The sequence below is a fragment of the Mytilus trossulus genome, chromosome 10 (assembly GCF_036588685.1).
Source record: "Mytilus trossulus isolate FHL-02 chromosome 10, PNRI_Mtr1.1.1.hap1, whole genome shotgun sequence".
NCBI classification, from domain to species: domain Eukaryota; kingdom Metazoa; phylum Mollusca; class Bivalvia; order Mytilida; family Mytilidae; genus Mytilus; species Mytilus trossulus.
Window position 1 is genome coordinate 44,869,077 of NC_086382.1, and position 25,552 is coordinate 44,894,628.

The window sequence follows — 25,552 nt, forward strand, 5'->3', positions numbered from 1 at the left end:
CTTTATGGTCTATCATATGTACAGCTTGTAACAATATCCCTTCAATAATTTTTAATCGTCTTTCACCCATAGTACTAATAATTGTGTATCATATATGTTAAAGTTGGAATTAGGCTTATAGCACCTTTTTTGACAGTCTTGTTTATAAAGTTACTTTCTAGTTAATCCAGTTAATCTAACCTCGACCCAACATTAACCTTTTCAGATTATAAAAAATCTAATAATTTGAATGACAATGATTCTTATTTCAAAATTATTCAGTCACAAAATTTAATCAACTATTAATTAACTAAATTGATGTAAAATTTAACCGTTGCTCTTGAAGGATGTTTTTATACACTGCCTTAGTATAGCCAGTCCATTCACCCCTTGATTGACCCTCATCAAGAGCAGAATTTGTTTAATTATAGACACAAAATTAAATAGATTATGTACTGATCTGTATTTAGGTGTTAGAAACTGGTATAAAGAAAAACCAAGGAAAGGTTAACAGTCTAAATGCGTCTGGGAAGGAAATAGTACGCCATTCTGCAGCCATAGATGCTTCGGTTCTTCAGGAAAAAATAGAGGTGTTGAATGAGCGATGGAAGGTGGTTTGTTCTACAGTCGTGGACAGACATGACAGGTTGGTTGCATAAAAATCTGTAAAACTATTATATGTTTATGTATAAAGTTAGTTTGAAATTTACATCTAAATTCAATTACATATATATCCATGTATGGTCATATTTGAATATGTATGCAATAGACTGATGCAGTAATTCCTTGATGAGCAAAATTGAATTAACCAGTAATAAGATGAAGCTAAATTGGAAGCAAACACCAGATTTAAGTTCACCAGAAAAAGAATTTGCAGGATATAGATTGTCTACATAGAATTATCAAAGACCATGAAATGTTACTTTTATAGTGTTATACTTGACAACTTATCTGTTTATTGTATGCCATAGTGATTTCCTTATATAATTTTTTTTTTTCTTTATCTAAGAGGGGCATAACAATTGTAGGTGCATGTGAGACAAAAATCTAAAAAAAAGAAACAATTATGTATCACAGAAACAATGCTTTTATTGTTGCTCTTCATGTTGACAGTTGTCTGAAGTTCATAGTAAATGTAGGTCAAACATTTCATTATAACTAATTCACCCTTAAAATGTAGGGCTTACAATTCAGGATAACCTTGTTCTTTAGTTTTAAAGTTCATATACTGGTTGCTCATTACTCAATTCTTTCAGAACTTTGACCAAAAAGGTTATTGGTCAAGGTCATTTTTGGTTAATGTATTGAAATAATGTATGAGTATCTTTGTTCTATCTAAGACAATGTTAATAAGGGGATAGGATCATATATAGTTTCAAGATCAAATTGACGTCGTTGTTTTCAGGAAGTTATGATTACCAATAGAATTAGAGCACTGGATCATTAATCAGTTCGAATTTAAAGTTTTGTTAACTTTAGATTTTTGGATTGTAAGAAAAGATATTAAAATGTGTACTTGCATTTTTTCTTTTTTTTTCTTGAAGAATGCAAAAAAAATTTACACTTTGATTATAGTATACATAGTACAAAATGTACATAGTATAAACAGAAAATAATGAAAAGCTTAAATGTTTGTACTGTACTGGTAAATGATAATGTATGTTACTGTTCTATGGTCAGGCGTCAGATGTCTCTGTCGTAATGTTTTGTGGAAATTGTTTATTGATTCTATCTGATGTTGATGTTACAGAATGTATATTGTATAATTAAGCCCTCTACTGCATCATTCTGTAAATTAATCAACGTCTTTTTATTCTTCTTCATGGAATGTCTTCAAATCTTCATTGTCCAAACACAGGTAAATTGCTTAAACTTTTTGTTTGGGATAACATTTAACGTCATTGAATAATGTTCAGCTTTGAAATCTATTTGGTCCATTTCACAATTTAAAACCATTTCAAATAGCTGCCGAGAGACTTTACTTTGAACATGAATACTGTGTAATATAGATCAAATAGGATGCAAAGGATAGTATAGTGACAGTCATTCAAGAGGGGCCCGATGGGTTATTTTTGTTCTTTGTGATTGGCCCATTTTCACTATCATGTGATCATGGAAATTTATTTTCTGTGAATCATGATTGACAAAAAAATCAACTCATGAATCGTGTTGAGACCCCCCCCCCCCCTAACAGGCCCCTCATTTAAGTGTTACAGGTATTTACATAATGGTTCTATTTATAGATATCTTGTTTAGCCAAAACAAAAAAACAAAACAACTCAAATACGTTTGAAACAAATGTTACTCAGTGTTCCTGTAGCTACAATGTCAGATCAAATCATATATCAATTGTTGCAATTGTGAATTGACCATTTCACTGTAAACATTGTCACTTCATCTAATAGTCATTAAACATTGATTTGAGTATTTCTAAGTCAGCAACCATTTGATTTTCGGGGGGGCTATGGATTTTTTTTCTGGCCATTTTTTTTTTTTTTCGCTTTTGGCGAATTACAATCTATTTTTTTGGCGACAAGTTGAAAACAATTTTTTTATTTCAATTTTAGCGTTACATATAGTGGCAGCTGAGGGTGAAACAAACATTTTTTTTTTCTCAGGGTCAAAAACAAATTATTTTTTTCTCCAAAAACTGGAAACAAACTTTTTTTTCTAAAAAAATCCATAGCCCCCCTGTAATTGTATGGACCTCTGAATTTACTAAGGACAAAGATAAGTTGTTTTGCATTCCAAGTGTGACAGTGACATTAGCACTGTGAGAACCAGTGAGTTTCCTTATGGTTAAGTCAAATTGCTTTCTGTTGACAGCTTCACAGTCAAATTATGAATATGAGTACCAGTGAGTTTTCTAATTCCTTAGGCACGCTGGCTGTCTCCACCAAAAAATGTGGCTGTTAAGAAATAGCTGCAGTGCTGAAAGTGGTGTTTATAAACCCAATAAGATTAATGTAATCTATTTTAGGTTGGACAGTGACATTAGCAGTGTACGGACGAGCGAGTTCACCGAGGATATGGATGAGTTGTTTTTCTGGATCGATGAGACGGAGAACATTCTCTCAACTTTCGTTACTTTAGAGGAGGATGCTCTTGAAGAATTACTAGAAAAACTGAAGGTCAGTATTTAGGACATGATCAGTGGAAGAATTGCATTGTTTGGCTGCCATATTGGGTACTGCCATTGTACAGTTTTAGCGAACATTTTAAGTAATTGCTAGATATGTGAGAAGTAGAAAAGCAAGATTGCTTTTGAGTAAAAGAATAAATCGTGCTTTATTTTAAAGCATAACATCTTTATCTTATTGAAAGATATATCAAGCTTTATTGGCTGAACTGAAAAAGTTAAGTTGATTTAACAAGAAATTTTCAACTTTATTGGTCTTTCAAAAAACATGCACTCATTTTTCACAAGGTCTAAGATGTATTGGAAACTTGCTGTATTTGATGTTTGAGATAGGAATATGGCTTTGATCAGGCATATATGAATGTCATTTATTAATCTAAAAGAGTGAATCTTGGTTGGAAAAAAAATGTTCATAAGAAATGTTCTTTTGAACAGTCTGCTAATATGTAATGAGTGCAGTTTTTGATGCATGTTCTAGCTGTCAGCTTTAACTCTCAATTATTTCACCATCTCTGTCTAGCTTGTCTCTAGAGCTGTTCAAACTGACTTTGTAATCTTGATATATTCTGTCTTTCATTGAAACTTCAAGTTGTAAATTTTTTGGAAGGATGTTAAAAGGCATCAAACCTGCAACAGATTAGCAATTAAGAGTATTTTTTAAAGAAAACGTGCAATTACTACAACACTTATGTAATCTTAATTACATGCACCCCATTAATAATCAACATTAAGAATGCATAGCAGATGATAGATTTAGAGGATAGACTTACAAGAAATTCCAGGTGTTCCCTTACCTGGAAAACAATTTCTATTGTTTCAGACTGTATTTTGACATCTTGCTGCAGAGGTAGATTTAGGGGGAAAGGGGGGCATTTTCTGTGAAAAATTAGGTTGATTATATAAGGAATCACTGAAGCATGACCAGAGCAGGCCCCCTCTTAGGCAGTCAGTGGACCCCCACTTACAAAAAAATCTGGATATGCCACTGTTGCTGTCTTTTTTTGTTCTATGTTGTTGGGTTGTTGAGTCATTGGAATATGCTCTCCATTGTCTTCATTTGATATATTTGATTTGATGTAGATTAATTTCAAATTTGCTGGAAAACTTAAGCCAATTAAATTTATTACCATCTTATGATGAGGTAGACATGTTTTATTGGTGTTGAAAACAAAATTAGTTAGAGATTATTATTCCAAGTACAATTTTCAAAACCAAAATACAATCTTAAAATAGCTTTGATTATGAGTAATCCAATCTTTTAGTTTTCAACCAAAGTGGTATTGATAAGTAAATGGAAATTGCATGTGTTTGATTAAATGATAATGTTTGATTTTATTGAATGACCTTGAAACTTTTATTGAATGACCTTGAAACTATCAGATACTGATATTCTTACATGTACCAGGCCCTTTCTAGTGCTACCTACACATAATTGAAAGGAAAATCATTAAGTTGTATGTAATTTACCATATATACATTTACGTTTACGTTATTTTAAACAGGACCGTGATGATGACGTAGAGGCCCGACAGCAGACATTAAACGCTGTTTTACGGAATGGGCAGACCATGCTTAAACAGGATGTCTCTCCAGATGATAAGGATAACATCAAAAAAGATCTGGAGAATTTACAGTCTAGGTTTTATAAGGTATGTAACTTGTATTAACTTACTATTCTAGATTCAGTTATTTTTTGTGGGAACCAATTTTCGTGGATGAAGGAAAACTATCATGTTCATGGATATTTAATTTCGTAGTTTTGGTAAAGTCTGCATACAAGCCTTAAGAAAATATGTCATTTGTTGTACATTTAAATTTATGGTTCAACTATACCAATGAAAAACCATGAAAATTGATATTCAAAAATAATGAATCCACAGTTATTTATTTCTATATGCTCTTGGTTGTCTTCATCCAGCCTTGTTTGGTTTAAATGATTCATACAGAATAAATATTCAGAGTAAAAAAGTTGATTTGTTTGCAAATATTCTGATCAAAGGAATATTTTTTATTTTTAGGTAGCAAAGGATATTCGAACAAACATACATTTGACAGAAAGTCGATTACATAAGTTCCGAACATTCCAATTAGAGATCGACGAACTACAGTCTTGGTTATCCTCTACAAAACTGGTGTTAGAGACACAGAATACTCCTGGTTCAGCCACATCAGCAGACGGCAATGATTCATTTGTTGTTGATCCTCAGGTAGATATTGAAAACTTGATTTATACACACAAAAAAATCAGACTTAAAAAACTTGCTGTTTGGTGGGGGCCGTGGCTCTTTGTTGAAGACTGTACTTTGACCTATAATGATTTACTTTTACAAGATGTGACTTGAATTTAGTGTTGTCTCTTTGGCACTCATACAACATCTTTTTATATCTATTATGGATGTCTGCTGCTGAAATTTAGAATAACATAAACAAAAGTCTGTGGGTGTATATTTTGATTAATAGGGTCTGCATTTATAGTAAATTTTGAACATCAAAATTATGAAGATGAAGTTCTGTGATTTGATTTTCAACAAAAAAACACCCATTGAGTATTTGACAGAAAAAACATGTGCTTGAATTTTTGTGAATGAAAAGAATCCTGTTATTTATTGAGCTTTTTCTTTGATTGTGTGATATTTAGCCAGCTGTTAGTGGATGAGCTAGGGAAGTAATTCTTTAACTCAGTCAAATAAGGTGCTGGTTTCCCATATTTTAGTCCTGCAGGAGACAAAACGATATTCCACTGGGAGTCTTGCTCTCCAATTACAAGTAAATTATTCATTTGTCTTGGATTTCTGTTTCAAAAGTGTTTTTTTTTTATCCTTTCAGACAACTAAACAGGCTATTGAAGCAAGGAGATCAAATGTTGAATCTGTCAACAGTGAATATGGAATGATAATGGAAGAATGTGCAGAACAGGAAGTTATTATCCCAGATTCAGTTCAGCAGCAAATAAACAATCTGAATTCTGATTGGGAAATAATCCAAAAATTAGCAGCAGAAATGAAACCTGTGTCAGAAGAAAAGATGGAGGTTATAACACAAGGTACAAAATTTTAATAAAATTGAGAATGGAAACGGGGAATATATCAAAGAAACAATAATCTGACCAAAGAGTAAATAACAGCCAAAGGTCACCAATGGGTCTTCAAAACAGCGAGAGTATGCCACAACCTGAGGCATTCTTCAGCTGGCCCCTAAACAAAAAGTCAACATTTAACTGTATCTTTGTCTCAACTATTGTTGGGCTTGGTTCTTTGGTTGGATTTTTATCTGATTTTTTTTTTTTTTACATTTTAAATGATTTACTTTTGATGAAAATTAAAAAGAACACAGCATACATGTTTAATCATAACAGCCTTGTTTTTTTTAGTAAAACTAGAATGTCAAGAACATATTTTAAACTCTTTGTTACAATAAAGCCACAAACTTTGCCTTTAGGTGTGATGATTATAGAGATTTGTTTTATTTTGTATCGTAGTGAAAGCTGAAGCATTACAAATGGGAATTCAAAAGGCGATAGTTGAATCACATCAAACTGGTGGCTCCAAATCTTCTCAGTGGCCTGATTTCGACAAGTCAACAGCAGAGCTTCGTGATTGGTTAACTTTGTTGGAAAGAATGCTGAAGTCTCAGAGGGTCACAGTGGGAGATATCAAGGATATTGAACAAATGATACAAAAAGAAAAGGTATTTTTATATATTTATCAATGAGATATTTGAATGTGTCTAATTATTTTTTTTAATTTTAATTCTTTTTGTAATTTATGTGTTTTTGATTATGAAATCATTTCATATACATTAATCTTTTTTAGGCTCAATTGCACTTTTTTCATTTTATTAATTAACACTTTTTCGTTAAACATAAAATGCATGAAATTATATTTCATTTATGGTAATGCTAAATGTTTTAAAAGTGTGTTTTATTCAGAATGATTTAAAAAATATAAAGTACTGCTTTGCTGTTACATGCGTGTGCATTTTCTTTGCTAGCAGGAGGAGACAACTCCATTTACTGTAACTGAGCATGAGATTACTTCCCTTGATTTCGATGATGCTCAAGCTCTCATCTGTGATATTAACAATCAGCTTATTCAACTCCAGGTGTGTTTCTTACATTGTCAGACTTGCTGGAAAAAAATATTTGTAGAAATTGAGTTATCTCCCTTAGCATGAAAACCAACCAAGTTCTGGTGATAGAATAAATCAACTCCAAATTAATTTAATCTCGTTACTTTTTTGCATGATGACAGATTTCTGTCAATATTTTTGGTGTTGGGTCAATTTGTTTTTCCATTTTACATCTTTGAATTCCTTGAATGCTTTTATTCTATAATTATTTATTAGATTTACATGCTTAAGATAATTATTTTATAATTTTTAATTAGTAAAAATCTCCTGTATTTTTTTTTTTTTATGTAGTTGGTCAGTTCAATTTTGAAAAATTGTTACAAAATATATTTATTTTGAAATTAAGACCGCCAGCTTGATGAGAATTCTTATATAGTTAAGATTAAACATGAGAAGCTGAAAGAAATTATGAAATTAGTTTAGGAGTTATTATTAGGAGTTATTATTGTCCTATAGGAAATTCATAAATTTTCATTTGTATTATATTTTCAACAAAATATTACCAATAATGTACCTATCTTTACTGAACTGAATATAGTTTGTTAAACAAGCAAGTCTGACAATGGTGTATTGTTGTAGCTTTTACTAACATTCCTCCTTGCTTCTTGTATTACTGTTGTTTTTTCTCTCATTATTTTCTTTCCCAGCATCCTTTACACATTCCATACTTTTTAAACTTATAGTTGTATTTCAAACTGATTGTTTCTTGTAAGTTAATGCTATGTAAATGTTGTCCTCTGTGAAAAGTTCTTTGTAGTATATTGAGTATAAATACACAATTCAAATTGAAAACCCTTAATACAATAGAACAATGAATAAAAAGTTACATTTGCATAGTTCAAACCAGGATAAAGGAGGGGTCCCAACTATATGTCCCCATTCAAATGCATTGATTGTCCAAGAATATGGTCTCCAACCCACAAAAAACCTCCCACACTGGATCCACCACAGGCATTTGTTATCTTATCATAAGTTGTCACTTATTTAAAGTTCATCGAAGGGCTAGCTATATGGCTCTGTTTCTCTCAAATTTCAAGGGTGGCTTGATATTTGTCTTTCCACATTATAAGAGGTGCTATACTAATTATTGGACTTAATGCTTTCCTCTTAAATTCATTCATATTGAGAATTCATATCAATTTTGTCTTAAATTCAAATAAAGTAACAGTCATGTTCTGTCAAAGTACTACCTAAACTTGTCTTGTGTTGTAAAATCAACTTGGAACTATTTTGTTTTAGATATGAACTTTCTGGTGTGTTCTTTCTGTCCATGGCTGAAATAATGGTGTTATACATGTACCTGTATTACATGACTATATGTCATAAAAGTTTGGTGTATGAATAATCCTACATTTACCCATATTATACAATTCTTAGTCAAATTCTATTAAATTTAAAACATGCTTACTCATTGAAAATTAACATTCATGTTCTCATGCACAAGATATGCTTGAAATATTTGTATATCTGTTAATCTGTCATTAATGTTTTGTGTAAAACATGTAAAACTTTGACATTACTAATGCATGGGAAGTTTCTATCTACCTTAAATCAGTGATTATACCTTATCCAAATTAATCAAACCCACATTCATGACATAGTCTAACTTTATAGAATTCTAGATCACTATGGTTTTCAAAGCAAAAAGTTTCCCAGATACAGTCTTCTGTTGAAAGATAATCCCTCTATGACTTTGCCTTATAAGCAATGTCAATGACGCAGGTATATGACGTCATTGTGTTCTAACAGTACTTGATTTACAGAAAACCATTCCCAGTGAAGTCAGAGGCGGATTTAGGGGGGGGAGGGGCCCGGGCCCCCCCTTTTTGGTTGCTTATATAGGAAATCACTGAAGCGTGACTGGAGTGGGCCCCCTCTTAGGTCAGTCAGTGGGCCCCCACTTATGAAAATTCCTGGATCTGCCACTGGAAGTAGCTTGATATTGAAAATTATTGCACAAAAAGCTCAAAGTTTAGTTATGAAAATATTAATAAAGTGTTATCAAATTCCATCTTACAATGAAATTTTGAAATAATTTTGTTGTAAAAACTGTCTGTGTGCAACAAAGGCTGATCTAGCCCCCCTTTTGTGTATGATTGACAATGAGATAACTCTCCACAAGAGAGCGAAGAGACCAAATGACAGAGGTTATCAGCTGTAGGTTGGAGTTGCAACATTGTACTTTATAAATAAGCAACTATGCAATTTCTGTAACTGATTTCTCATAGCATTGGGGTTAAATGGATCTGTGGAGAATGGAGTTTTCCCATTCAATCAATTATTTATCTTCTGTCAAGAAACATTTGTTTTATTAATGATCAAACAGCTTTATATAATAGTATTTGAGAAGTAGAACATTTATCACTTTTAGGTATAGGTTATAGATTGATAGTACTGGAATTATTACCGTGAAATTTGCTTGTAGAGCTTTCATTTTCATCATAAGAACTTTTATATTTCTAGCTGAGTCTTTGTTCAATGTAATGGAACCCTGACTGTTGATATCAATGTAGCAATTAAAGACTCAACATTCTTAAACCTCCTTGATAATAACAATTCATTCATGCAGAAAATTTTCACAAACAATCATAAATATAAAAAAACAAAATTGATTTCAAACATTTAATCAAACTAATTCCTATCTGAGATGTCAAAGACTATTTTCATGATTTTGTCAGATATCACTGAAATTATTTATAAGAAAAAATAACAATTCTATAAATTTCTAAATTTACAAGCCTGTGAAATATTGTATCAATACATTTCATGTTATAAGCATGCCTCATCAATTCCTATCTTACAATATGCATTGAATTCTTTTATATTGAAAAGCCATTGCATAAATCTAGGTAAAAATTTGTTATATGAATCAGGGTCTATTTTAAGTCCTTGTATGAATACAGCTTTATTTAAATGAAACGTCAAATTAAATGAAAGGAAAATGTTATAATAGTTTTATACATTTTCGCAGTAACAGGTGCTTTATTTATTTGGGTGTATTTTTGACATGATTTTATTTCCAGTCTGTTCTACAAGACATGGCTACCAAACGGACCCAGCTAGAGGACGTACTAAGTACAGCAGAAGACCTTCAGAAACACAGCACAAGTGAGAGTGATAAACAGATGCTTAAAGAAAAGGGTAATTATCATTCCAATAAAGCATGATCAAAACGGGATAAAATTTCTTTTGCCTTTTAAAGCTTAAATTTATTACTGTCACCTTATCAATTGTGAATCTACCGTAGTGTATTTTTATGCCCAATTTATGGACATTATGTTTTTCAGTCTGTGAATGATTGTTTGTCAATTTGTCTGTCTTCAGGTTAAAGTTTTTGGAACTTAGTACACATGTTCCCTATGATAGGATTTTTTCTAATTTTAATGCTAAATTAGAGTTTTAACCCCCACATAGATCATAGAAAATGATAGTGTGAGTGGGGCATCTATGTACTTTGAAAACATCCTTGTTCAAAATAGCACTTTTTTTCAATTCCCAATGAACTTATGTCAAATAAATAGCCAGTTTTCAAAAGATTTTCAGCAGAATATCTCTGGAACCATATATTTTGAAAATGAAGAGAAAAGTTTTTCAATTGTCTTCTGCTCTTATTTAAGATATAAAACAAAAGGAAAATACTATGCAAAACAGTTTTTGTATGCAATTTACCTTTGCAATACCATCAGATGTAATACCTTATAGTAGAGCATGGGATGATAGGTGTTTCTTTATTTTGTAAGATGTTTAATCATGCACAAATCACTAGTTTAAGGAAGCTAGCTTGTCATATTTTGGATTTTGTTAACAGATATTCGGAATCCTCTGGTTTTATCCATTTGAATGCCTGGAAAAAAATGCCTGGTGACCCCAATTTTTGTTTTTATAAATCTTTTACATGTATAATGATAAGCAATTGGTAAAAGTCATATAAAATTTTCATTACTTATTAACAGTTTTTGATAACTTCAACTTGTCAATGATAAAGCTATGAAAAGTCAAGAGTCTAAAGAGAGAATATTTTACCACCAAAATTTCAATGGCATATATCTCGAAAACAAGCACAGCGACCTATATATTTTTTTTGCTCTTTGGATTCCTTTATTAACCCCCTATCTATATAAACTAGTGTTTTGAAAAGTTAATTACTTTGAAACTGAGAAGCGAACTCCCTTAATCTAGGAACATAAAATCTGAGACCTGTGTGTAGGTGGGGCAATATGCGCAATTGTTTCTACATAGGCCGTAATGGTAACGTTTTCTTCTGTTGCTCAGTCCATATCTTAAACTTGTATATGTATGATGTCTTGTTTCGAAGCTGAGACATTTTTACATATGTGGTTAAATTTTCGGGGTACCAAGTGTGATTCATTTTTCCGTAAATTAGCAAACCCCGAGTATCCTTTTGCGATGTGGCTCCTCATGGTAAAAAATCCCATTTTTAACACAATAAGTGCATTGAAAATTTAATACTTTGAACACATTTAATAGCTCCATAGTTTTTACACATTTATTCTGTGTTCCCCTTCTTCCTGAATTAACACAAATGGTTCAGCTCAGTCATTTTGTTATAATAGAAATGTGTCAAATATCACTACACAGAGATTTTTCGTTTACACGTGACTTTTGTGTTCCTCATTTCAAGGCGCATTAGGGGTATTGTTCCAGGTGTTATGTTCCCTGCATGTTTGAAAACATGTGCAATACTAAGAGTCTGTTCTCTGCAGAAGAGGCCATTGGTGGTCTGGTTCAAGCAGGGAAAAAATAGTCTATCCAATATGCCATCATTTTTAGTGGCTGATAAAATGATATGTTTAATCTTCTAGTCTTTAAAGTACTATATCAAAATTCAGAAGTTATTGTGTGCATTTATTATTGCGATTTTGTCATTTTAGACATAAATGCGATTTATTTTAATTTTTATGATTTTGAGAAAAATCCTGTTAAATTCATATGAAATATTTCAAAATGCGAGTTTAAATTATTGCGTTTACAACTCAGTCGCATTTTTCGCAATAATAAAAACCTCGCATTAATTTCTGAATTTACAGCATCCAGATCACATCATTTGATTTCTTATCTTTAATATGGATGAAATATTTGTCACTTGATTTAAACCACAAAAATCAATCAATCAGTCAAGATAACACCCATTAAATGTATTTAATAATTGATTGGCCTGATATTTTTACTGGCCTTTTAAATCTGTGTCATACTTAACACTATTATTTCCTATGAATCAAAAATGTGTCAAGACATTGATCAGAATTGACAGCCATTAGGTCAATGTGATTATATTGTAAATTATTGCATAATGTCAGCGCAACATAAAAATTTACTTAACAGTTTTGTAGCTAAATTTGCTTTTGGTTTTATTTCCACTTAGAAAGAACAATTTTACTCAATTATGAGCCTCATAAACATATATTTAGATAGCAGGTCTGTCCAATAAAAAGGGTATTTTTAATGGATATTTTTTTTTCAGTTGAGAAACTAAGAGAGCACTGGGAACAGGCTTATGCTAGAGTAAACCAAAGAAAGAACCAATTAGATGATATGTTGTTGGAGTGTCGTCAGTTTGATGAAATGTATGCAGAGTTTGACCGTTGGATTTTACAGGTCGAAGATGAGCTAGACTCTGGTAAAATTGATCCTAAAGCTGAAGACATTGATAAACAAATCGCTAAACAGAAGGTGAGAAATGGCGATAACATTCTTGGTGCTTTTTTGTCCATCAAAACAAATATAGAATGAATATATATGGAACAGTACTTTACTATGTCACTTGGGATCAATTGTGACTCAATCTGCTCAATGACAAAAAATAGTTTGTTGTCTGGTAAATCCATCTACTCTTAGGCTTTTTACTAGCCCGCATGAACTTTCATTTCTGATTTCTTCCTGAAAATGACTTGTTGTCTTAATATTGTTTCATAGAAATTTCAGTGTCTTGCATTGCCTTTCTTTAATATAAACCCTATATTCAGAATGAATTAAGAATCTCTGCGCTATTGTCAAAAATATTTTGTGATAAATATAATAAGGTAAATGTCAATGAGACAGCTTTCAAAGGATGCAAAAAGCAAATAGCATCTCTTGATATTGATCGAGAGACCAAAGTACTGTCCCAAACAATAGACAAGTGTCTATAAAATAGGTTGAATTTCCAAAATGTCTGATTATAAAATAAAAGTGCATACTATATTGTTAATAAATGAGTTATATTGAAAATTGTAATTACCAGTGTGAGTCATGTATGAATCGTTAGTCTGAGCTATTTTGAAAATATAAATTGAAGTTAATTAGTCTAGGTTAAGTTAATAAAAATTTAAGGTTAATTAGTCCAGATTCAGTTAATAAATAATTTTCCTCCAATTCCAGCGTTTACAAACGGAGGTTGATGAGAGACAGAAGATGATTGACAGTTTGAAGAAGTTAGCAAGTAAACTGATAGATGAATACAGCCAAGAAGATACCAGTCATGTGAAACTTCACCTGGAGAAAGCAATGAATAGATGGTCAACATTATTACATAGGTAGGTACCAGTTTGTATAGCTACAGGAACCTATGATCAGATGGTCAACATTATTACATAGGTAGGTACCAGTTTGTATAGCTACAGGAACCTATGATCAGATGGTCAATATTATTACACAGGTAGGTACCAGTTTTTATAGCTACAGGAAGCTATGATCAGATGGTCAATATTATTACATAGGTAGGTACCAGTTAGTATAGCTACAGGTAGCTATGATCAGATGGTCAACATTATTACATAGGTAGGTACCAGTTTGTATAGCTACAGGAACCTATGATCAGATGGTCAATATTATTACACAGGTAGGTACCAGTTTGTATAGCTACAGGAAGCTATGATCAGATGGTCAATATTATTACATAGGTAGGTACCAGTTAGTATAGCTACAGGTAGCTATGATCAGATGGTCAACATTATTACATAGGTAGGTACCAGTTTGTATAGCTTCAGGAAGCTATGATCAGATGGTCAACATAGTTATTTAGGCAGGTACCAGTCCTTAAACTTTACCTAGAGAAGCAATGAATAGATTGTCAGCATGGTTATACAGGTTTTTACCAGTCGTATATCCTCAGTTTGTCCTTATACAAAAAAGACAAGAGCTGATCTGCTTGTACTGTGGATTCATTCATTTTCGTGGATTGCTGAAAATTACATATTCGTTGATATATGACTTCATGGTTTTGCCAATCTCTGCATACAAAACCTATTGAAATTATGTTATTTGTTGAACATTTGAATTCGTTGTTCACCTATGCCCACGAAACCCACGAAAATTGGTATTCAACAAATAATGAATCCACAGTATATCACAGATTTTTTTTCATTTACTGATCAAATATAGATCTTTTATCTTGAGCACTAGGGGCCTCGTTGGCCAAGTGGTTACTACTGTAATCACTAGCCAGTCAACACTGAGGTTGTGAGTTCAAACCCCGCTCATGCGGTTGCACTCGACTCAAATCTTAATTGACTAGGATTGTCAGTTTTTCTATCAAAGGTCAGTGGTTTTCTCCAGGCACTCCAGCTTCCTCCACTAATATAAAATGGCCGCCACAAAATAGCCTTAATATGGTGCTTTAAAGTGGCTTTAAAACACCATAAATCAAAATCAAATCATGAGCACTATTGGTTTCTTCTATATGTATCTACAAATGCAAGCTAGCTAAAATTATACAAATATATTGAAAACAGCACTATTAAAATACCAACGATCAAACGGTCACATAGAAAACAAGCATAATTGAACTGAAAGTTGATTTTAGGATTAATTTTTTTTTAGATTGGCATACAATATAAAAGTGTTACAGACCAACAGGAACTCCCTTCAACAGGTAGAAACCACATTAGATGGCTACATAGGCTGGATGAAGGGACTAGAGAATAGCTTCACAAGACTGGTGACAGAAACTAAAAAACCTGAAGTCAGAGAGAATGACGACCTTTGTAAAGAATATCTGATACAGTTTAAGGTATGTGGTGAACATTGCTGTGTGTAGTATGTTGTGTATAGAGAAAAATGTCTGTTAATTCAGAAATTATTGCGATGTTTTTATTATTGCTAAAAATGTGACAGGTTTATATAATTGCAATAATTTATACTCTCATTTTGAAATTTTTCATATGAATTTAATAGGATCACTATTATAATCCCATTTTGGTCTAAAACATTGAACGAAATAGCAATAATTGCATGCAATAATTTCTGAATTTACAGTATATGGGATATCCTAAGATATATTATGACCATCTAATATTTTAGCCATTTCAGATGAGTGAAACTTTGTGAAATTTCAGGGTTGTCAAACAGAAATACCAAGTCACCCTTTAAACAACACAATGAGCTGTGTTCAAAATAAGCCATTCCCTTTTTCATAGCCAAAATAAGAAAATACATATTAAATTCTTATATATTGAAGTCATGTTTTACTGTTGGTCTACTTATCATGGAATTAGTGCAAAGACCACCATTTGATATCTTTTCTTCTTGAAAGTCATACATATTTATATAAATTTTATGCATTTTTATGACATGTCAACAAACATTCTTAAGGAAATATAGTGTTAAATGTATGCCAAACCTTTTTTTAGACTTTGAGTGATTTTAGAGTTTACCATACTGCATAACCACTTGTCTATTGTTGAAGACTACATTTCCTATAGATGTCCTTTGATATTCTTTGATGTTTGGATGCATTTCCATTTATTATACCACATATCTTTTTTTTCTACAATATATTTTAAGGTTCTAAAATTCAAAGACTTCAATGAAATGAAAGCTCTATGTGTTTAAGGATAAAGTTTAATGAAGCTTTGTAAAATACCAGAAATAAAACGAAGGAAGTGTGTTTCTTTTCCTGTCTTTTTTTTATTTCAAAGATAATTTGAAAGTACAACATATAAGAATCCATATGACTAAGAATTTAATGAGATATCAAAAAGGATGTGTTTTATATCAGTGTAAAACGTGTTTTAGGACATTCCTGTAGCTTTAATCTTGTCATGTAAAAACAGCTGCTCTCTAATCAGGAAGTCACTTGTAACGTTTTTATACCGCTATTTCAATTTACTAATTACGGAAATTAGTAATTATTCTCGTCAAATTTTAATGTGTCGGTTTTCTATCAATATTGCATGAGATTTATTTTTTGTTAATCAGGCAGAATTGGTGGAATTAATCACGATTTATGGCTTTAAAAGATCCTTTGAAAGATTTCTGTATAACTAACAAATTGAAAACTGTTACGTGTAAATTTTGCACATAATTTTTTCCATCTTATATAAGAACCAGTAAATTTCTTTCATGTTTATTTTGAAGAACATTTTATTTTATTTCTCCATGATAAAAAGCATAGATTAAAAGCAAGTCTTATTCTATCTTATGATATTATTACCCTCGTCCTCTTGCCTCTTATCATATGTGGTAATAATTTGATAAAACACGACAATTGCTACAGCATTGCATACCTATTTACCACAAAATCAATATTGATTGCTAGATTGTCAATTTTCTATACAACAAATGCATATGACATTTTCTTCTATTCAATAAAATCCCAGTCACTGATGTAACAACATTTGAGAATTATGGCTATTTTATGTTTTTGAAAACGGTGATGTCATTTAATAGGTTGACAAATTTGATTAGTTGCTACATGTCATTTTATTTCTCGCGTAAAAATTCTTGTTGGAAGGGAATCCTGTGAAAATGTGACTGTTATTTCACTCTAAAAGTTTTACTTTTAAAAAGAAGTAATATTTAACTTTTTCAAAAAGACTTGACAAAGACAGTTTTGAAAATTGTAAAGATGATTGGCAAATGGTTATAAAAAGATTGTGTTCAATTTCCAGTGAAAGGGAACCTTTTACTGCATGTAACTGTTGCTGTCATACTTACAACTTACAACTCTTGTTAGTGCCATGTGTCGCATAGGGCTCGAATGAATCGTTGCTGTCATATAGCATCATAATTGAAGACTTCAAAGACTTAAGTTTGAACGAATAGTGAGCATTAGAAAAAAACAACTTTAAATCTATTAACTAGTAAAACCTTCATTTAAGTGGGTATATGATTTCTGAAATGGACTGTGATATTTTATTGATAATCAATGCCTTGATCAAAGCCGCAGTGATTTATGCTGATGCAGCATGTTAAATTTGCAGAAACAACAAATAATCCAAGAAAAGGTCTACTTGAGTAAATACATTTGACCTTGATTGTTTGGTAATGCATTAAGCTTTTACCTGAAGCATCAAGTATTGAACAAATTCTTTGACAATAAATTGTTTGATTAACAAGCTAGAAATAATTCATTTAACGTAACTAATGGGTTCAATTAGTCACTAAAAATCATTCAAATTTTTTACAATATTTTTATAAGTATGGATTTTAATATCTTGAATCAAATAATAACTTAAAACAATACAATTGTCATGTTTCTCTGAATTTTCTGAGTTAATTCTGTAGTTTAGAAATACTTGACAGTCTTCGGAAGAAACCGCAGGGATGTGATAGCAAAGCAGATGTCACATAATAACTTTTGTGACGAGACGGAAATCATCGTAATATTTCTACACGGTTTGAAACTAATCTTGGACTGATTATTATGCATTATACGGAGTGGTTTGGACACAAAAGTAATTGCTCGTTTTGTTTTGTAGGCCGATATCCTGTTGCTCTCAATTATGTGATATAATAATAGATTTATTCATAATATCTATCCGTCTTTTTCCAAGAAATTTGAAACCATAAGAGAGTTGCTAATGTCTGAATAGAACTTGAGGACTTAGTAAATGCTACTTGTATAAAATACTGTTAAATCATTCGATGGTCAAGGTGATAATTTGCATCTAGGTGATAATTAAAAATGTTATATAGACTTGGAATCATACTTACAATGAAAAATGGCTGGATATGTAATCAAGGCTTGAGATAGACATATTCATAGATGAGAAATGTATATAAGGTTGAGAAGAGGACATCTTAGTTATTATGTCGCAATGTGTTCTTTAAAATTCCTGTTTGAAATTTATCAATGTGAGGATGAGAAATTGTGAATTATTAATTTTCGTAAAACCAATGGATATAAATTGGCTTAAAACTGAATCCCAATTATAGTGTAAATTTTAAAGTTTGAAATTGACTAACGATAATGATTGTGCCTAGATCAGTGAATACTATTTACTCAATGTCTATATTACATAAACAGAAAAAAAATCTTATATTTGCAATTCCATTTGGAAATCGGGTCCTAATGATGAAATTTTAATACTAAGAACCTCGTTGCATGTCAGGAAATGAACGATTGTGATGAATTCTGCCCTACATAGACGGTTGAGATCGGAGTATGGATTTAAACATACTAGAAGAGATTTACTGGGAAGAAGTGCAATTGTTTGAGGTATTTGTTCAATTCATTTATAGATCTTTTTCTTGTTACCTAAGTGAGGGTTTATTTTTTTTTATCTCTTTAATGATTTACTAACTATTGCAAGACTTTGAATAATTTTTTGAATTTAAGTTTTTGAAGTGTTTGCCTAAAATAATTAAGATTATGAATGCCAGACGGTCATAAAATTGATATAGGGGTGCTTGGACGTCTGCTTTGGAGACAAAAAATCTGCTCTCATCAAAAGATATAAGATTCAATGCCTCATTCTGATTGGCCACAGTTGCAGAACGACTTGCCCTCATGTTTTAGACAACATTCTTGTCAGACATGAAAACAATAGTCTGATGGTTTGTTTCCCTGTATAGAATTTCTTAATACAAGTCAATTTGACTAACATGTTTATTATCTATAGAATGTATCTAAACATACATAGTCTGTAAATTTATTATAAAAAGTATGGTAATAAGTTCTGTTTCAATTAATCATATTGAAATTATAGAAAAAGCTTACATAAAGTTGACAATGGTAAAGTACAAACTTAAGTGTCTATATCACTTACAATCTGGACATTCACAACCAAAGATGCTACCGTATAGCGGGTTATTTTCGCGGGTGTGAAATTTCGCGATTTTCATTGAACAAGGTGTACGAAATATTTTGGCGGTTATTATTTTGGCGGATTAAGAACTTGTATTCATACCTTTGTATGTACACCTTTAATTTGGCGGAACTTACTTTGTCGATTTTGTTCTATCCGCGAAAATAAGCGAAAATTTGCACCCCGCGAAAATAACCCGCTATACGGTATGTTGTTTCTGTTCTTTTAGTCTGATTGAAACTTTCTAAAATTGTTATTTCTGGTGGTTAACACTAACTTATACCCTATCAGAATAAGGAAATTTATAAGTTTTGAGTTGTGGAGAATTTAGACAGACTTTATAAAAAAAGATTGTCCCATTACATTCATTTAAAAATTTAAGTTCTTTTTTGTTATTTATGTTCTTGGTTGACCCCTATATGCCATTTGGTTATTTCTATATTTGGGTTGCTGTCTCATTGGTGTATACCTCACACCACAACTTATTCATATTTCCTGTTGACACTCAAAAGTAAGATATTAAAAATATTGAATTCTAAGGAAAATTCAAATAAAAGTCCCTCATCAAATGGCAAAATCAAAAGTTCAAACACAGCATTTCCTTATGTAGAAAATGGTGAACTAAACCTTGTTTTATAGCTAGCTAAACCTCTAGCTTGTTAATCATGCAGACATTTTATATCTGGTGGTATGATAACAGATTTTTCACAATATTTATATTTAAAATATCTGGTATTAGGTCAACTTTGTCTGTGTATGTCTGTGTTGCCTTTGCATTATAATCAACGACACTCAACTGGAATTGCCTAGAATAAATGAAAATAAAGCTATATAAGTCAGTATGATGAAATGAATAGAATTCCCTTGGATATTAGTCTAATGTAACCTTATTTCTTTAGAATGGAGAACTGTGTAAATTTGTCTTCTTTGACTATTTCTATAGACACAGTAATAGGTTTATCTGTTAATGGCAGCTTTACATCATAATAAATACATATTGGAAAAGATATTGAATTTAATCACAAAAAATGAGATTTGTTATGAGGCTTCAAAGTTTTATATCAATATTTGCATTTATGTAATGTGTTAAAGTGAAATTCATACATGCAATTTGTAAAAGCAATCAAGTGTTTTCTCACAAGTTCTGGATTTTATGGTTTGCAAGCATGCATGATGGTCATTAGAGAACTAGTTGTAGGTGATTTGCCCACAGTTTTTCTGGGAAGTTCCTTCACTGTAGTAATAGGTGATATCCTTGTGATTAAATTGGTTTCTGTCTAAAATTCTGAAGCATTGGTTATTGTCTGATAGTCATAGTCATTGGTTTCTGTCTAAAATTCTGAAGCATTGGTTATTGTCTAATAGTCATAGTCATTGGTTTCTAAATTTAAGGTGGTACCTAACACCTGAACTAAAATTAATTTGGCTTGTTTAATTTTCTTAAAATTTTGACAAAGTATTTACTTTGACCCTTTGACAAAAAAATTCAAAAAATCAAAAACATTGAACCAACCGTTTAATCAGAAAAATTACACTGGTTATATAGCAGTTTGTCAAAACACTTATTTTGATCGTTCTTCTGATTTTACAGAGTTATCTCCCTGTAGTGTTAGGGACCACCTTAGCAAGAGACAGATATAATATAAGTTTACTTTTAAATAGTTGCCTAATTCTTTAAGACATGAAATATACAGAAGGGCACAATTACAATTATTAATTGGAAGTTAAAAAAAACATGAAGTACAAAAACTAACTGCAGCAGTCTTAGTGTGTAGCATTCATTTCTTATTTAATTAAAAAGTATAATATTATATGTGAGGCAGCAGGACCATTGGTATGGATTTGGCATTTAAATTTATGGAAATTTGGGGCTTACACCTACTATCCTTTTGGATTATAGCTCTTCATCTTTTATATAAGCTTTGGATTTCAAATATTTTGGCCACGAGCATCACTGAAGAGACAGGTATTGTCGAAATGCGCATCTAGTGCAGGAAAATTCGTACCATTAATTTATTTAGTACTTTTGCCCACACTTTTCAAAAAAAAATTTAATGAATTATTATATTTTGCAAGCTACTGGAAAAAGTGGGGATTTTTATTCCAAAAATTCAGGATGACTTCCCTTCTACTCCCCTTGCCTCATGTAATTTTTTTGAATATCTGCCTGTGCTCATTACTGAGAATTACAATTAAAATTACAATAATTAAATCCCACATTTTGATTTTTGGCAGGAATGTTCCTCTACCATATGTACAGATTGCTCTATTTAGGATCTAAATGATTCACAATCATAGAAGTAAATACCAACATCTGTATATAGAATATATTGTCATTCTGAATCAAAATGAAATATTTGCCGCTGAACAATAAATCAAATAATCCTTTATTCTTCATATTTTATGGTAATCTTAGTAATTGATTTAACCAAAGTTCAATAAAGTTAATATTTTGTCACTAAATCTGATTGAAAAAATGTCAATTGAGTAATGATAGCAGATTGTCGTTTTTAACTATAAATACTGTCCATGTATTTAGTTAGATAAATGAAGTTTAGATTTGTTTGTAATTGAAATATTGATTTACTCCAAGAAAAAATTGCACCGAGAAATGAGTAAATTAGGATTAAAATGACTAGAAAATTTCTTGGTGAACACTACATATAGTCATTACTCGATTGTCGCTGGTGAGAGTGGTATAAAACTGTCGGAATAAACTCGTTTATTAAATATCTTCAAATGAACAAGAATGTTTCCATAGAAATCAATGGATATGATCATTGCCTATAGCTTTATTTAGAAAAAAGAATACGTCTTAATCCAGAAATAATACAAAAGATTCGGACAAATGTCATAGTTACCCGTGTCTCGTCATGTTGTAATTACGGCAGATAATAATTAATTTCTCTACAATGGACCTACCACTTCTATAACAGGAAAACCATGTTTCTACTAGCTTGGAGAGAAAGTTTTCTAAAATGATCTGAAAAATATTGCTGTCGTCTTTTTTATTGGATTTATTGAAAGTCGATTTAGGTTAAATACAAATAGGAAATTTGTATCATTAATTTTTTCATCCGTCAGATATAAAAAAAATCTGTGAGAGTATGCTTATATTGGAATCTGTGATTCGGAACATAGACTTTGTGTGACATATAAGGATTACATTGTTTTCATTATTTATGATATGTTCTTGTTCATTGATGGAAAATGGATGAAAGATATCCTTGCGGGAGCCAGTATTTTATGTCTCCAAAAAATACAAGACGACCAATGTCGCCAAAGAGTTCACCTAGGTCTTTGTCACCGAGGATTAATAAACCAAAGCGCAGAGTCTATTTTCAGGTTTGTTATTGATTAAGTAAAGATAATGTAAAACTGTTGTCAGAAAATTGCACCTTTATATTGAAAACTCTGTATTTCCTGTCACATGGGCTAAAGCAATGGTGAAATTATATCAAAATATATAACAAATGGTGATGACCTTTGATGGTAGCAACAGTTTGGCAAAATCTCATCAGTTTATAAAGCAGTACTTTTAATGATTGCTTTAGTATGAATAGGTTATAAATATTTATGAAGATGTTTGTTTAAGAGATTTTTATAGGAAGGGTTGAGAGAGTAGCTCAGAACAAATTAATGATAAAAAATTTATTATAATATCTTAATTCTTTATGGATGTAGAGTGCAGGACCTCAAAAAAATAAAAATAAGAGATGGATTTTCATGTCAAACTTATTAGAAACTTCTAAAAAAAATAACATTTTCAACCCAAAACAAAACTTCGTACAAGAGTGGAAGCATATCTGAAAATGTGCATGAATGATGATATAATTCTATATTAGTTTTAATTATTTGCCATTCTGTAAAACCTCGTAAAAAAAAAATGCAGAAATGTTTGAGGATAAGCATTAAGCTACGGATATTTTTCTTGATGTCTATTTCCTGTAAATCTTCTGGAATAGGATTAAAAATTGTCAACATAAGTTTATGTTTCTGTCATGCAAACTAAGCATAATTATTTCTATGAATGAGAGATCTTTTTTTTTTCAAACACTTGAGCAAAAATCCCTTATAAGCTCGGAAGAACCTAATGTCATCTCAAAGATTTTTTTCCAGAGACAATAAAAAAAGGTCATTCATAAGAAGTGACTTCTTTTAATCCCTCTACCAAACTATAGATAAGAGATGTAAATTTGTCATCATTAAGGTTGAACATATTACCATCAGTGTATATAGAGGAATCTTTAATCTTCGCAATTATTATATGTTGTTATGCCTTAAAAGACAATTTGTACTTTCAAATACATCAAAATAGACAAGTCTTACTGAAGAAAACATTTTAACAATGATTTGTTTTGGTTGAAATTGGGTGTGATTTGGTTTTACTTTTTTTAAATTCATTTTTAAGCCTTTAGTTTGTTGTTTGAGATGCCATTTATTTCTATAAAAGAAGGAATGGAGATATGTACCCTGACCATTACAATTTCCTTTCAAATGATTTTATTCATTTATTGGTGTAATTTATTACAATTCAATTAAATCGATCTATAGATGATTTAATATAAAAGATGAAAAAACTAATATATATTTATCATGGCAAAATTTAGTGAAATAATGAGGTTGTAGTGACCTCATATGTATTTTGCCTAGAGTAGGAGTCACCTCATTATAACAACAACTGAAGCAATCACAGTGATCTTTGATGCAGCCAAATTATCAAAAATATTTGTAAGGCAAAAAAATTGTATCCATTAAGGACCAAATCATTCAACCTATCATTTGAAATTGCAATTCTCAATTTCAAGGCCTAGATTACTTCCGTTAATCTCAAATGGTTTCCTGTACCGAAAAATTTAATAAATGGCATGTTCATTACGATAATTCATTCAATATAATTCTCAGTAGATTTGTAATTGATTAGAAATTGATTCACTAGAACGTTTATTTCAACAGACTATCAAAACGGGATATTGAAAACTTATTAATATATTAATAAAAAGCAAACATGGATTAGAGAGGATAGATTGATGTATAAAGATTATAAATATTATGTTAAATGATTTAGTATGTAAATCGTAGGTAAATTTAGACAAACTTCAGTGTACAAAGGTATGGCAGTAGTTGCTGAAGTACTTATTAAGCTTTTAAAATAATTTTCACTCCTTTTTTAGCTCACCTGGCCCAAAGGGCCAAGTGAGCTTTTCTCATCACTTTGTGTACGGCGTCAGGCGTCCTCCGTTCCTTGTTAACTTTTACAAAAATATTCTCCTCTGAAACTACTGGTCCAAATTAAACCAAACTTGGCCACAATCATCATTTAGGTTTCTAGTTTAAAAAATGTGTCTGGTGACCCGGCCAATCAAACAAGATGGCCGCCATGGCTAAAAATAGAACAAAGGGGTAAAATGCAGTTTTTAGTTTATAACTCAAAAACAAAGTAAAATATTGGTCTGGTTAGAGTGTGAAGTGCATTGGTCTGGTTAGAGTGTGAAGTGCATTGGTCTGGTTACAGTGTAAAGTGCATTGGTCTGGTTACAGTGTGAAGTGCATTGGTCTGGTTACAGTGTGAAATGCATTGGTCTGGTTATAGTGTAAAGTACATTGGTCTGGTTATAGTGTAAAGTGCATGGGTCTGGTTACAGCATAGGATTCTACATATTAGTTCAACAATCCGAATCAAAAAAGAAAAAGAAAAATAATGAAATAGCAAGAGAATTATTTACCATTGAAACAAAAATGATTATTAAATGAAAAGGCTTTTATACCTCAGTAAAGAATTTATTTCCGATCCATCAAATGTAATAATTAATAGAAAGAGATTTAATCATATCACAGAATGACAGGAACCATGGGATATCAGCTATCATTAGAAGATCGGTCTTCAATTATCAATCCCTCGCCATCATTTATACAATGTCAGACAACCAAATTGTGTCTCGGACAAGACAACAATTATCGCTTACACCAGTTTGACCATCTTTAGCACTGTGCCCTACAGAAAACAGTTTAGTTTATCAATATTTCCAATTATTGTCAATTTCCTTCAGATTATTAAGTTAGTAATAAAGAAGGAAATACTAGGAACGTGTCTGAAACAAACTGACTGTACATTTTGAAGTGATGGATTGTTTTACATTATTTGTGGAATAAGCAAACATTTATCCATTGGAGAATATTACCAAGTCAAGAAATAAGACGAAGTATTACTTATGGTTTCTATGAGTTGTATAACATAAATAAACACTGTCTGGTATAAATTGTAGAATAACAAAAAACT

The 25,552-nt window shown here is 31.3% G+C and overlaps 1 protein-coding gene across 4 annotated transcripts in view; it reads left to right on the forward strand.

Annotated features, from left to right (window-relative positions):
* Positions 1-25,552, forward strand: part of LOC134687435 (dystrophin-like) — a 201,749-nt gene that overhangs the window by 127,506 nt on the left and 48,691 nt on the right. For all 4 annotated transcript variants that reach the window (XM_063547729.1, XM_063547730.1, XM_063547731.1 and 1 more), the window contains 10 exons: positions 450-625; positions 2,960-3,110; positions 4,621-4,767; positions 5,137-5,325; positions 5,945-6,161; positions 6,597-6,805; positions 10,270-10,387; positions 12,729-12,937; positions 13,625-13,779; positions 15,065-15,254. In XM_063547729.1, coding sequence (XP_063403799.1) covers positions 450-625; positions 2,960-3,110; positions 4,621-4,767; positions 5,137-5,325; positions 5,945-6,161; positions 6,597-6,805; positions 10,270-10,387; positions 12,729-12,937; positions 13,625-13,779; positions 15,065-15,254 — 1,761 coding nt within the window. The remainder of the gene's footprint in view (positions 1-449; positions 626-2,959; positions 3,111-4,620; positions 4,768-5,136; positions 5,326-5,944; positions 6,162-6,596; positions 6,806-10,269; positions 10,388-12,728; positions 12,938-13,624; positions 13,780-15,064; positions 15,255-25,552) is intronic.